The sequence below is a fragment of the Rattus norvegicus genome, chromosome 10 (genome assembly GCF_036323735.1).
Source record: "Rattus norvegicus strain BN/NHsdMcwi chromosome 10, GRCr8, whole genome shotgun sequence".
In the NCBI taxonomy this organism is placed as follows: domain Eukaryota; kingdom Metazoa; phylum Chordata; class Mammalia; order Rodentia; family Muridae; genus Rattus; species Rattus norvegicus.
This window is the reverse complement of record NC_086028.1, coordinates 44,090,792-44,103,459: the sequence shown is the minus strand read 5'-3', so window position 1 is coordinate 44,103,459 and position 12,668 is coordinate 44,090,792. Positions and strand designations below refer to the sequence as shown.

The following is a 12,668-nucleotide window of genomic DNA, read 5'->3' as shown; positions in this document are numbered from 1 at the left end:
TTTGAATTTAAAATCATATCTCATGATGATGATGGAGGACTTTAAGAATGATATAAATAACTCCCTTGAAGAAATACAGTACAACACAGGTAAACAAGTAGAAGCCTTTAAAGAGGAAACACACAAAAAAAATGCCTTAAAGAGTTACAGGAAAACACAAACAAACAGGTGATGGAATTGAACAAAACCATCCAGGATCTAAAAATGAAAATAGAAACAATAAAAAAAAAATCACAAAGAGAGACAACCCTGGAGATAGGAAACCTAGGAAAGAGATCAGGAGTCATAGATGCAAGCATCACCAACAGAATACAAGACATAGAAGAGAGAATCTCAGGAGCAGAACATACCATAGAAAACATCGACACAATAGTTAAAGAAAATTAAAAAATGCAAAAAAGCCCTCCTAACCCAAAACATTGAGAAAATACAGGACACAATGAGAAGATCAAACCTAATGATTATATATCTATATCTATAACTATATCTATATCTCTATCTATATCTATATATATTACGCACACACTCACACACACACACACACACACACACACACACACACACACATGCACACACATATATAACCTAAAGGAAGAGATGACCATAAACATACAAGAAGCCTACAGAACTCCAAATAGATTGGGCCAGGAAAGAAATTCCTCCCGTCACATAATAGTCAAAACACCAAATGCACAAAAAAGAATATTAAAAGCAGTAAGAGGAAAAGGTCAAGTAAATATAAAGGCAGACCTATCAGAATTACACCAGACTTCTCACCAGAGACTATGAAAGCCAGAAGATGCTGGGTAGATGTCATACAGATGCAAAGAGAAAACAAATGCCAGCCCAGGCTACAATATCCAGCAAAACTCTCAATTAACATAGATGGAGAAACCAAGATATTCTATGACAAAACTAAATGTACACAATATCTTTCCACAAATCCAGTCCTACAAAGTATAATAGATGGAAAACTCCAACACAAGGAGGGAAACTACATCATAGAAAAAGCAAGAAAGTAATCTTCTTTCAACAAACCCAAAAGAAGAGAGCCACACAAACATAATTTCACCTCTAAGAACAAAAATAAGAGGAAACAAAAATCACTATTCCTTAATACCTCTCAACATCAATGGACTCAGTTCCCAATAAAAAGACATAGACTAATAGGTTGGATACGTAAAGAGGACCCAGCATTTTCTGGCATACAGGAGACACACCTCAGTGACAAAGACAGATACTACCTCAGAGTAAAAAACTGGAAAACAATTTTCCAAGCAAATGGTCCCAAGACACAAGGTGGAATAGTCATTCTAATATCAAATAAAATCAACTTTCAACCAAAAGTTATTAAAAAAGATAAGGAAGGACACTTTGCACACATGAAAGGAAAAATCCACCAAGATGAATTCTCAATCCTGAATATCTGTGGTATGCTCCAAATGCAAGGGCACCTACATCCATGAAAGAAACCTTACTATAGCTCAAAGCACAAACTGCACCTCAGACAATAATAGCGGGAGAATTCATCACCCCATTCTCATCAATGGACAGACCATGGAAACAGAAAATAAACCGAGACACAGAGAAACTAACAGAAGTTATGATCTAAATGGATTTAGCACCTATAGAACATGTCATTCTAAAACACAAGAGTATACGTTCTTCTCAGCACCTCATGGTACCTTCTCCAAAACTGATCATTTAATAAGTCACAAAACAGGCTCAACAGATAAAAGAAGATTGGAACAAGTCCATGCACCCTATCAGATCACCACAGATTAAAGCTGGTCTCCAATAAAAACAAAAATAACAGAAAGCCCACATACACATGGATGTTGAACAACACTCTACTCAATGATAATTGGACAAGGAAGAAATGAAGAATTTGAAAACTTTTTAGAATTTAATGAAAATGAAGGCACAACATGTCCAAACTTATGGGATGCAATGAAAGCAGTGCTAAGCAGAAAACTCATAGCTCTGAGTGCTTCCCAAAAGAAACTGGAGAGAGCGTACATTAGCAGCTTCACAGCATACTTAAAAGTCTAGAATGAAAAGAAGCAAATACACCCAAGAGGAGTAGACAGAAGGAAATAATCAAACTCAGAGCAGAAATCAACCAAGTAGAAACAAAAAGAACTATCCAAAGAGCCGACAAAACCAGGAGCTGGTTCTTTGAGAAAATCAACAAGATAGATAAACCCTTAGCCAGACTAACCAGAGGGCACAAAGAGAGTGTCCAAATTAACAAAATGAGAAATGGAATGGGAGACATAACAACAGGATCTGAGGAAATTCAAAAAATCATCAGATCCTACCACAAAAGCCCATATTCAACAAAACTCGAAAATCTGGAGGAAATGGACAATTTTCTAGACAGATACCAGGTACCAAAGTTAAATCAGGATCAGATAAACCATCTAAACAGTCCTATAACTCCTAAAGAAATAGAAGCATTTATTAAAAGTCTCTCAACCAAAAAGAGCCCAGGTCCAGATTGGTTTAGTGCAGAATTCTATCAGACCTTCATAGAAGACCTCATACCAATACTGCCCAAACTATTCCACAAAATAGAAACAGAAGGACCACTGCCAAATCCTTCTTTGAAGCCATAATTACACTCATACCTAAACCACACAAATACACAGCAAAGAAAGAGAACTTCAGACCAATTTCCCTTATGACTATTGATGCAAAAACACTCAATAAAATTCTCACAAACCGAATCCAAGAGCACATCAAAATGACCATCCTTCACAACCAAGCAAGCTTCATCCCAGGGATCCAGAGATGGATCAATATATAAAAATCCATCAATGTGATCCACAATATACACAAACTTGAAGATAAAAAACACATGAACATCTCATTAAATGCTGAGGAAGCATTTGACAAAATAATTCAACACCTCTTTGTGATAAAACTCTTGGAAAGATCAGGAATTCAAGGCCCATACCTAAACATAGTAAAAGCAATGTACAGCAAACCAATAGCCAACATCAAACTAAATGGAGAGGAACTTCAAGCAATCCCACTAAAATCAGGGACTAGACAAGGCTGCCCACTCTCTCCCTACTTATTCAATATAGTTCTCGAAGTCCTAGCCAGAGCAATTGGATTACAAAAGGAGGCCAAAGGGATATGAATTGGAAAGGAAGAAGTCAAAATATCACTACTTGCAGATGATATGGTAGTGTACTTAAGTGACCCCAAAAGTTCCACCAGAGAACTAGTTAACTTGATAAACAACTTCATCAAAGTGGCTGCATATAAAATTAACTCAAAGAAATCAGTAGCTTTCCTCTACTCAAAGGATAAACAGGCTGAGGAAGAAACTAGGAAAACTACTACCTTCACAATAGTCACAAATAATACAAAGCACCATGGTGTGACTCTAACCAAACAAGTGAAAGATCTGTATGACAAGAAATTCATGACTTTGTAGAAAGAAATTGAAGAAGATCTCAGAAGATGGGAAGATCTCCCCTGCTCATGGATTGGCAGGATTAATATTGTAAAAATGGCCATCTTACCAAAAGCAATCTACAGATTCAATGTAATCCCCATCAAAATTCCAATTCAATTCTTCATAGAGTTAGAAAGAGCAATTTGCAAATTCATTTGGAATAACAAAAAAAAAACCAGAATAGTGAAAACTATCCTTAACAATAAAAGAACTTCTGGGAGAAATCACCATTCTCCATCTCAAGCTGTGTTACAGAGCAATAGTGATAAAAACTGTATGGTATTGGTACAGAGACAGTCTGGTAGATCAGTGGAATAGAATTGAAGACTCAGAAATGAACCCACACACCTATGGTCACATGGTCTTCGATAAAGAAGGTAAAACCATCCAAGGAAAAAAGACAGCATTTTCAACAAATGGTTCTGGTTCAACTGGAGGTCAGCATGTAGAAGAATGCAAATCTATCCATTCTTATCTCCCTTTACAAAGCATCAAGGACCTCCACATAAAACCAGATACAATGAATGTAATAGCAGAGAAAGTGGGAAAAAAGCCTGAACACATGGGCACAGGAGAAAATTTCCTGAACAGAAGACCAATGGCTTATGCTCTAAGATCAAGAATTGACAAGTGGGATCTCAGAAAGTTCCAAAGCTTCTGTAAGGTGAAGAACATTAGGCCAAAATGACAACCAACAGATTGGGAACACATCTTTACCATTCCTATGTCTGATGGAGGACTAATATCCAATATATACAGCAAACTCAAGAAGTTAGTCTCCAGAGAATCAAATAACCCCATTAAAAATGGGGTACAGAACTGAACAAAGAATTCTCAGCTGAGGATTATCGAATGGCTGAGCAGTGCCTAAAGAAATGTTCAGCATCCTTAATCATAAGGGAAATGCAAATTAAAACCATCCTGAGATTCCACCTCACACCAGTCAGAATGGCTAAGATAAAAACCCAGGTGACAGCAGATGCTGGTGAGGATGTGGAGAAAGAGGAACACTTTTCCATTGTTGGTGGGGTTGCAAATTGGTACAACCATTCTGGAAATCAGTCTGGTGGTTCCTCAGATAATTGAACATAGTGTTATCTGAGGACCCAGCTATAACCTCCTGGGCATATACCCAGAAGATGCTCCAACATATAACAGGACACGTGCTCCACTATGTTCATAGAAGCCTTATTTATAATAGCCAGAAGCTGGAATGAAGTTAGATGTCCTTCAACAGAGGAATGGACGCAGAAAATGTGGTACATCTATATAATGGAGTACTTGCCCAGCTATTAAAAACAATAACGTCATGAAATTCATAGGCAAATGGATTTAATTAGAAAATGTTATCTTGAGTGAGGTAACCAAGTCACAAAATAACAGACATGGTATGCACTCAGTGATAATTGGTTATTAGGCCAAAAGCTTTGAATACCCAACATACAATTCATAGACCACATGAAGCTTAAGAAGGAGGACAACCAAAATGTCGATGCATCAGCACTTCTTAGAAGAGGGAACAAAATACTCATGGGAGGAAATACAGGGACAATGAGTGGAGCAGAGACTGAAGGAAAGGCTATCCAGAGACTGCCCCACCTGGGGATCCAAAACAGTCACTATTTCTGATTCCAGGAAGTGCTTGCTAACAGGAATCTGATATGGATGTCACCTGAGAGGCTCTGTCAGAGCCTAACTGATATAGATTAGTAAGCTTGCAGCTAAACATTGGATTGAGCATGGGGACCTCAATAGAGGAGTTAGAGAAAGGATTGAAAGAAGGGGTTTGCAACCCCATGGAAAGAACAATATCCACCAAGCAGACCCCCCAAGGCTTCTAGGAACTAAATTGCCAACCAAAGAGTACACATGGTGGGGCAATCCATGACTCCAGCTGCATGTGTAGCAGAGGATGGCATTGTCTGGCATCAATAGGAGGCTAAACCCTTGGTCCTGTGAAGGCTCCTTTCCTCAGTGTAGGGGAATGCCAGGGGCTTGCGGTGGGAGTGGGTGAGAAGGAAGAGGAGTATAGTCATAGAAGAAGGGAGAGGGGACACGGGAGAGGGGACACGGGAAAAGGGGTTAACATTTGAAATGTAAATACATAAACTATTCAATAACAATATTAAATATTGGGATTGGGGATTTAGCTCAGTGGTAGAGTGCTCGCCTAGCAAGTGCAAGGCCCTGGGTTTGGTCCCCAGCTTCGAAAAAAAGGAAAAAAGAAAAAAAAACAATATTAAATATTAAAAAGAAAGCACAAACAATATATTGTGTTCCTTCACATTCTACCTGTATATTTGATTCTGTCATATTGACTACATGGGAAAACATATTTTTTTCTGTATAATTTGATGATAATCCAAGAGAGGGAGATGTCCAAACGGTATGAATGTTTAAAATTGCAAATTATGGTTATATCTCTTATGAGAGGAAAGTTAATATTTATTTAATATAAATGTTATATTTTAGATGTTTGATTTGAGATGTCCAACACCGATGTTAGTATTAGGAAACAAAATTCAATACATACTCCAAGATACTGAGCTGGAGTGCCATTATTTTTAAAAAAATTAAGGATCAGGACCCAGACTTCTTACTAATCAGGGAACCCTTGCCAGTCCTCACAATAACCCCCACACTTGGGAAGTTGATGCAGAAAAAGAGTTCAAGTTGATTCTTGACTACGTTCTGAGTTTGAGGCTACTGGGCTACTCGAGGGCCTGTCTTATAATGAGAAACAAGAGCCCAGGGAGAGGGCTGAGAGCATCAGCTGCTCTCCCAAAGGAGATTGATTGATTTGCAGCTCTTAGTGCCTCACAACCACTGTAACTGCAGCTCCAGGACCTGATGCTCCACGGACCCGAGGCAGAAAATGGTGCATCGACACATACGGAGGCAAAACACACATATACATAAAATATACATAAGTTAAAGAGAATCAAACAGAGAACAGCAGAAAAACAACAATCCTGGCAATATTTGTGATGAGGCCACTTTTCCCATAAACTGATTTGAGAGAATTTTTAATTAGAAAGGAACTTAAGAATTTCACTGAAAACAGAGGGACAGACTCCAACTGTAAATACATACACATAAAGGCTAAGCCCTGAGTCAGGAGACAATGATCTGTGGGGAAAAACATCACATTGCAGAGCCTGTTGGGAGACAATGACATTGGCACTGAGAATGGTTGTTCCTGAGGCATGCAAAACCCATAAGGCACATCTGAGAATTGTGGTGATGAGGCTTAGCCCTGACATGGGGAACTCCCTCTTATGGACTGTGGAAGACATCCAGCGGAAATCCAACAGGAAAACAGTATTCACAGCAAAAGAGAGGCAGAGATACAGGATGTGATTAAGGAGAGCAAGTTTGTTCCCCACGGGTACTTCCCAGTCACTCCACACACACAGTGCTCCTGACAGTCCACACAGTGCTCCTGGCAGTTCTGCCATAGCTCCAGAGGCTGGGAAGAGGGACTCAAACAGCCCCAGCTGGCTGGCCATCTCCTTGTGTATAAGTCCGTGTTCTGCAAACAGAGATGAGGAGAGTGAACAACTGTGTAGGCCCCCCTGTCGTATAAGATTGGACAATTAGAAAGCAGGATCAGTTGAACAGCAACCAGCAAGCAGCTTCATCAGCTGAATACAGACAGATCAGAGGTCTCTGGTGGCAGACAATTGTTTTTTGTTTGCTGGTCTTTCTATCTCAAGAATCTACCTCGGTTAAATTTTTCACTTGATTTATATCATTCAGTTTAGATAGTTTTAAGAACACCTTGAGACACAGTGTTTATTTTTTAATGTTACTACTTTGTGGGTATCTATATGTAGGTAAGTGCACATGGGTCTGCATGCTCATGAGGGCCAGAAGAGGCTATAGCATCCGTTTGAGCTAAAAAGGCACTGCAGGGACTGTGGTGGCTTCTGACATGTTCTGGAACTGGTTTCATCAGCAATGTCAAGTGTCATCGGGGAGTAAAGGGGTGTGTGAGTGAAACACTTGGCTCTAACAACAACCATCAGAGCCACACATTGTAGTCTTCAAGGACTCAGTACTTTCTCCCACAATAAAGTTTCAGTAGAGCAAACTTCATATCTTTGTTCCTCAGACAATAGATAACTGGATTTAAAGATGGTGTGACTACGGAGTAGAAAATGGATGCCAGGCGACCAAGCAATGGGGAGTAGTGAGAGGCCGGCCTCAGGTACACAAAGCTTCCAGTTCCATAAAACAAGATGACCGTGGTCAGGTGAGAGGAGCAAGTAGAAAAGGCTTTCCACCTGCCATCCACTGAGGGGATGCGAAGAACTGTGGCCACAATGCCAATATAGGAGACCACTGTGAGGGCGAAGGAACTCATGATAATGCAGCTGATGACAGCAAAGCTCACCTCCTCAGTGACATGGTAATCAGTGCAGGAGAGTCTCATGATTGCAGGCATGTCACAGAAGAAGTGTTCAACAATATTGGGTCCACAGTAGGGGAGGGAGAAAGTGTTGAATGTATGATAGGCTGAGTAAATGGCCCCACTCACCCAGGCAGTGACCACTAATGCATAACAATATTTCTGGCTCATGATGGTTCCATAGAGCAGTGGTCTGAGGATGGCCAGGCACCGGTCATAAGCCATGGTTGTGAGCAGAAAGCATTCAGTTCCACAGAGTGTGATAAACATGTAAAGTTGTGCTACACACTCGAGATAGGAGATGACCCCTGAGCCTGTGAAGGATATAGCCACTGCCTTGGGGATGGTGGCTGAGGTGTAGCACATGTCCAGGAAAGACAAGTTCTTCAGGAAGAAGTACATGGGAGAGTGGAGCCTACTGTCTCTCCTCACAGCCATGATGATGGAGAAGTTCCCCAGGAGGCCAAATGTGTAAGTGATCAAGAAAAATGGGATGACCACCAATCTCAGCTGTGGAACATCAGAGAAGCCCCTGAGGATGAAGTGGGTCACTGTTGTGTGGTTGGACATGGCTGCTCAGATTGAGTTCAGATGCAGTGCCACACGGCTGAGGGAGGGGACAGGAATAACAGACAGGCTCAGCTCATGTGTGCATGTCCTTGTTGACTATGGAGGCCTGACTTTTATCAGACAGCTAAGACAATGGAGCAGTCTATCTAAAGGCATTATAGTGAATTAATTAAGAAGAGGGAGATTGGATGAGGGAGGAGTAGGAGGTGTGAAAGTGAATAGAGGGAGGTAGAGACAGGAAGGAGAAAGAAGAAGAAGAAGAGGAGAGAGAGAGAGAGAGAGGGATGGGGAGCAGGGTAGGGAAGAAGAGACATCAGTCGAAGTTGTCTTCTTGAAGTTTGCGTGACTTCAGAGTGAGAAGCAGTCCCATGTTTTCACTTTAAAATTTTTACATTCATGTGTGTATATATGTATGCAGTTTCGTCTCTCTCTGGGTGTGTGTATGTGTCAGTATCTATATATGTATATAAATACATTCTCTCAATCTCTATGTCTATGTCAATCTCTATCTACATCTTATGTTTCAAAATATAATGGAGTTAACGAGAGGAGAAGAGCTCAAATCATGGCACCAAGTATCTTTGTGCCTTTTGTTTAGAGTATTTCTGGGTGCTGGAAAGCTGCCTTAGCTCAAGCAGAGGAAAGACCCCACTGGAGTTGTCTATGATTGCCTTGTCTGAATTCTTCCTCATCATCTCACAGCTAGGCAGAGATTTTTGTCCTGTTTTATCTCACTCAGCTCTCACCTGGTGGAATGATGCTCACTTTCTCTGTCCAGAGGTCATCAAGTGGGGAGACGGACGGCAGAACTGTCTCTCAGGCTGTAACTCAGCTGCCCTGGCAAGGACTTGGAGGTATAGACGGATGAAGCTGCCTGATTCCCTTTGCATGTCTTAAACATTGTGAAACGATTCTCCTGCAAGTCCATCTTGTAGAGGAGTGAGCGTGCTTTGAGCTGTCTAGGGAGCTGGCTCTGGGAATATGTTTGGTTCCTTCCAGGTCCCATGGACTAACACTTCTCAGGGTCCCTATGGGTTACCTCAGAGACTTAAAACAGAAGGTTTCCTGAGGCCACGTGAAAAAAATAATTGGTACATTAAAACTATTGTTTGATTTTCAAAAACCTCAGGCTTGAGCCTGTGAGACAGACATTTATTTTAAGACATAAATATCTGTATACTATGCAGTTCACAAACGTGTAATCGAATGCCCTGAATTCATCATTTTCTTTGTCCAGGTTCTTAGGGTTCTTAGAAGGATCAACAAAGCCCAGTACATCCTTGTATATACTACTGTGACCTGTGTCCCCAAACATTTGGTCACCTAAAGTCTTGCCTTACCTCACAGATATGCACAGATGGCATGGTTTAAATGACAGGTTTGCTGGTGTATGCCATAAATGCTCACCTGAAGCCTGCTACTCATTCTTTTTTCACTTACAACAAAATCTCTCACACTTCACAATACATCTAGATTGGGGAGCAGAAAACCGAGCTCGGCTCTGATGGGGCTGGGAAGGGCGACTATCAATGTGAGGACAGCCTAGGGTATGCAGCAGGATCCTGTCTAAAGGTAGAGAAACAACATAAATAAGCCGCGCGCGCGCGCGCGCGCGTGTGTGTGTGTGTGTGTGTGTGTGTGTGTGTGTGAGAGAGAGAGAGAGAGAGAGGAGAGAGAGAGAGAGAGAGAGAGAGAGAGAATGTGTGTATGTGTGTGTTAATGCGTCTATATTATTGGTGCTTTCTCTGGAGTATCTATAAAGGCCACAGTGGAAACATAAACACAAAAGGAAACACGTGCAAGCCTGAAGTCTAAAGCTTTGTGAAGTTTTGCCGTGTGAAGCTCATGTAAACAAAGCTGTGACCAAGCAAAGCATGAACATCAGCTCAGGTGTCTTTCATCCTCCTCCCAATCCACAAACCTCCATGGAGGGCTGGATGGAGTCTTCCAAGCAGGCAGCCATAGTTACCCATCTGCTCTGATTGACTTCTGCAGTTTCTTTCTTTCTTTCCTTCCTTCTTTCTTTCTTTCTTTCTTTCTTTCTTTCTTTCTTTCTTTCTTTCTTCCTTTCTTTCTTCTTTTAATCTGCCACAATTTTTCTTGCAACATGGCCACTTTTATGAGGGCAGGGAGCTGGATCTCAAAACGATGTTCTGTTTACAGCTCTTTTATGCAGAAATTGCCATTATGATTGATATTCAAAATATCTGTAGTGTTTCATGACTCACACGGTAAACATAAAACTCCTATAATTATACAGGAGTGTACACTCACTGGGAATCCAAAGACATCAACACAGATATTCCTTTGAAAAAATATGCAGGTAAGAAGAATGAACACTGCGATACTAGGATAAATTGAGGACAGGCAATGAAACTTAATTGGCATTCTTTATAAGGGATTAAAGGCATTACAAAATAAAAGTGCTTTTTAACCAATAGTATTAAACCTGTGCTGCCACGTCATAATAGGCTAGCCAAGGCGGGTGAGGTGTGGGACTGCTCCAGTGCCACAGAGAACTGTGATCAAGTGTAGCTCAACTATTAATAACACTGAAACGTTTCCCATATGACCAGTGGAGAGTACTTTCAACGCATTCAATTAGCTCGCCCTCTGTAGTACTCTAAGCTATTCATGCTGACAATGACATCCGTTATAACGCTCACGCAAGGAAGGCATGGAACCAGTTGTTTTGGCTAAAATAGGATGGGAAGGCATTCCTTGGGGTCTACAAAAACAAACAAACAAACAAACAAACAAACAAAAAACCAACAACAACAAAAAACAACCATATGAAACAGTCTAATGGCGATCACTGACAGTCTTCTTTTTGGGAGGTGAGTTGCTGTGAACTTTACTGATGGTATTCAAGAGAGTAGGGAGGCTCCCTAGGCCCCTCCTGTTATTATGGGGGTCTGGGATGAAAATTGTGAGGGAGATGCTCAGTGTTGGGGTCCAAGTTGGGATGGGGATTCCTCAGCAACTGAGGGCCTCTCTCTTGCTCTCAGTATTCTTGCTGGGGCAGGTGGTCCAGGGTCTCTTACTCCTTTGAGGCCGTGTAGGCCATGAGGTCCACCACCCTGTTGCTGTAGCCATACTTATTGTCATACCAGGAAATGAGCTTTACAGAGTTGTCATTGAGAGCAGCACCAGCCTCAGCGGTTCCTCAAAGGTGGAAGAGTGGAGGTGATTGCTGTTGAAGTAGCAGGAGACAATCTGGTACTGTGTGGCCCAGGATGCCCTTTAGTGGGCCCTCAGATGCCTGCTTGATTTCACCTTCTTGATTTCATCATATTTGGCACGTTTCTCCAGACAGCAGGTCAGATCTACAAAGGATACATTGGGGGTAGGAATATGAAAGGCCATGACAATAAGATTCCTGTTTAGCTCTGGAATGACCTTGCCCGTAGCCTTGGCAGCACCAGTGGATGCTGAGATGATGTTCTAGGCTGCCCCACAGCCATCACGCCACAGCTTTCCAGAGGGGCCATCCACAGTCTTCTGAGTGGCAGTGATGGCATGGACTAGGGTCATGAACCCTTCCAGGATGTCAAAGTTGTCATGGATGACCTTGGTCAGGGGGTCTAAGCAGTTGGTGGTGCAGGATGCATTGCTGACAATCTTGAGGGAGTTGTCATATTTCTCATGGTTCACACACATCACAAACATGGGGGCATCGGCCGAAGGGGCAGTGATGATGGCCTTTGTGGCCCCACCCTTCAAGTGAGCCCCAGCCTACTCCATGGTGGTGAAGACGCCAGTAGACTCCATGATATACTCAACACCAGCATCATCCCATTTGCTGTTAGTGGGATCTCGCTCTTGGAAGATGGTGATGGGCTTCCTGTTGATGACGAGCTTCCCGTTCTCAGCCTTGACTGTGCCTTTGAATTTGCCGTGAGTAGACTCATACTGGAACATGTAGACCATGTAGTTGAGGTCAATGAAGCAGTCGTGGATGGCAACAATCTCCACTTTGCCATATGCAGAGAAGGCAGTCCTGGTAACCAGGCATCCAATATGGCCAAATCCGTTCACATTGACCTTCACTATCTTGTCTACGGGACGAGACTGGCACTGCCTGAGAAGATGAGACCATCTCTGAAACAGGGAGGAGCCAACAGGCTTCTTATATTCATTCATTCATTCATTCATTCATTCATTCATTCATTGTGTTGAATAGGACCAATGGGAAGGGAATAAACAAAAACCAATACA

The 12,668-nt window shown here is 41.8% G+C and overlaps 1 protein-coding gene across 1 annotated transcript; it reads right to left on the bottom strand.

Annotated features, from left to right (window-relative positions):
- Positions 1-7,523: 7,523 nt before the first annotated feature.
- Positions 7,524-8,450, bottom strand: Or9e1b (olfactory receptor family 9 subfamily E member 1B). Its single transcript, NM_001000022.1, has one exon. The coding sequence runs from the start codon at positions 8,448-8,450 to the stop codon at positions 7,524-7,526; it is 927 nt and encodes a 308-aa protein (NP_001000022.1).
- Between the last annotated feature and the right edge of the window lie 4,218 nt (positions 8,451-12,668).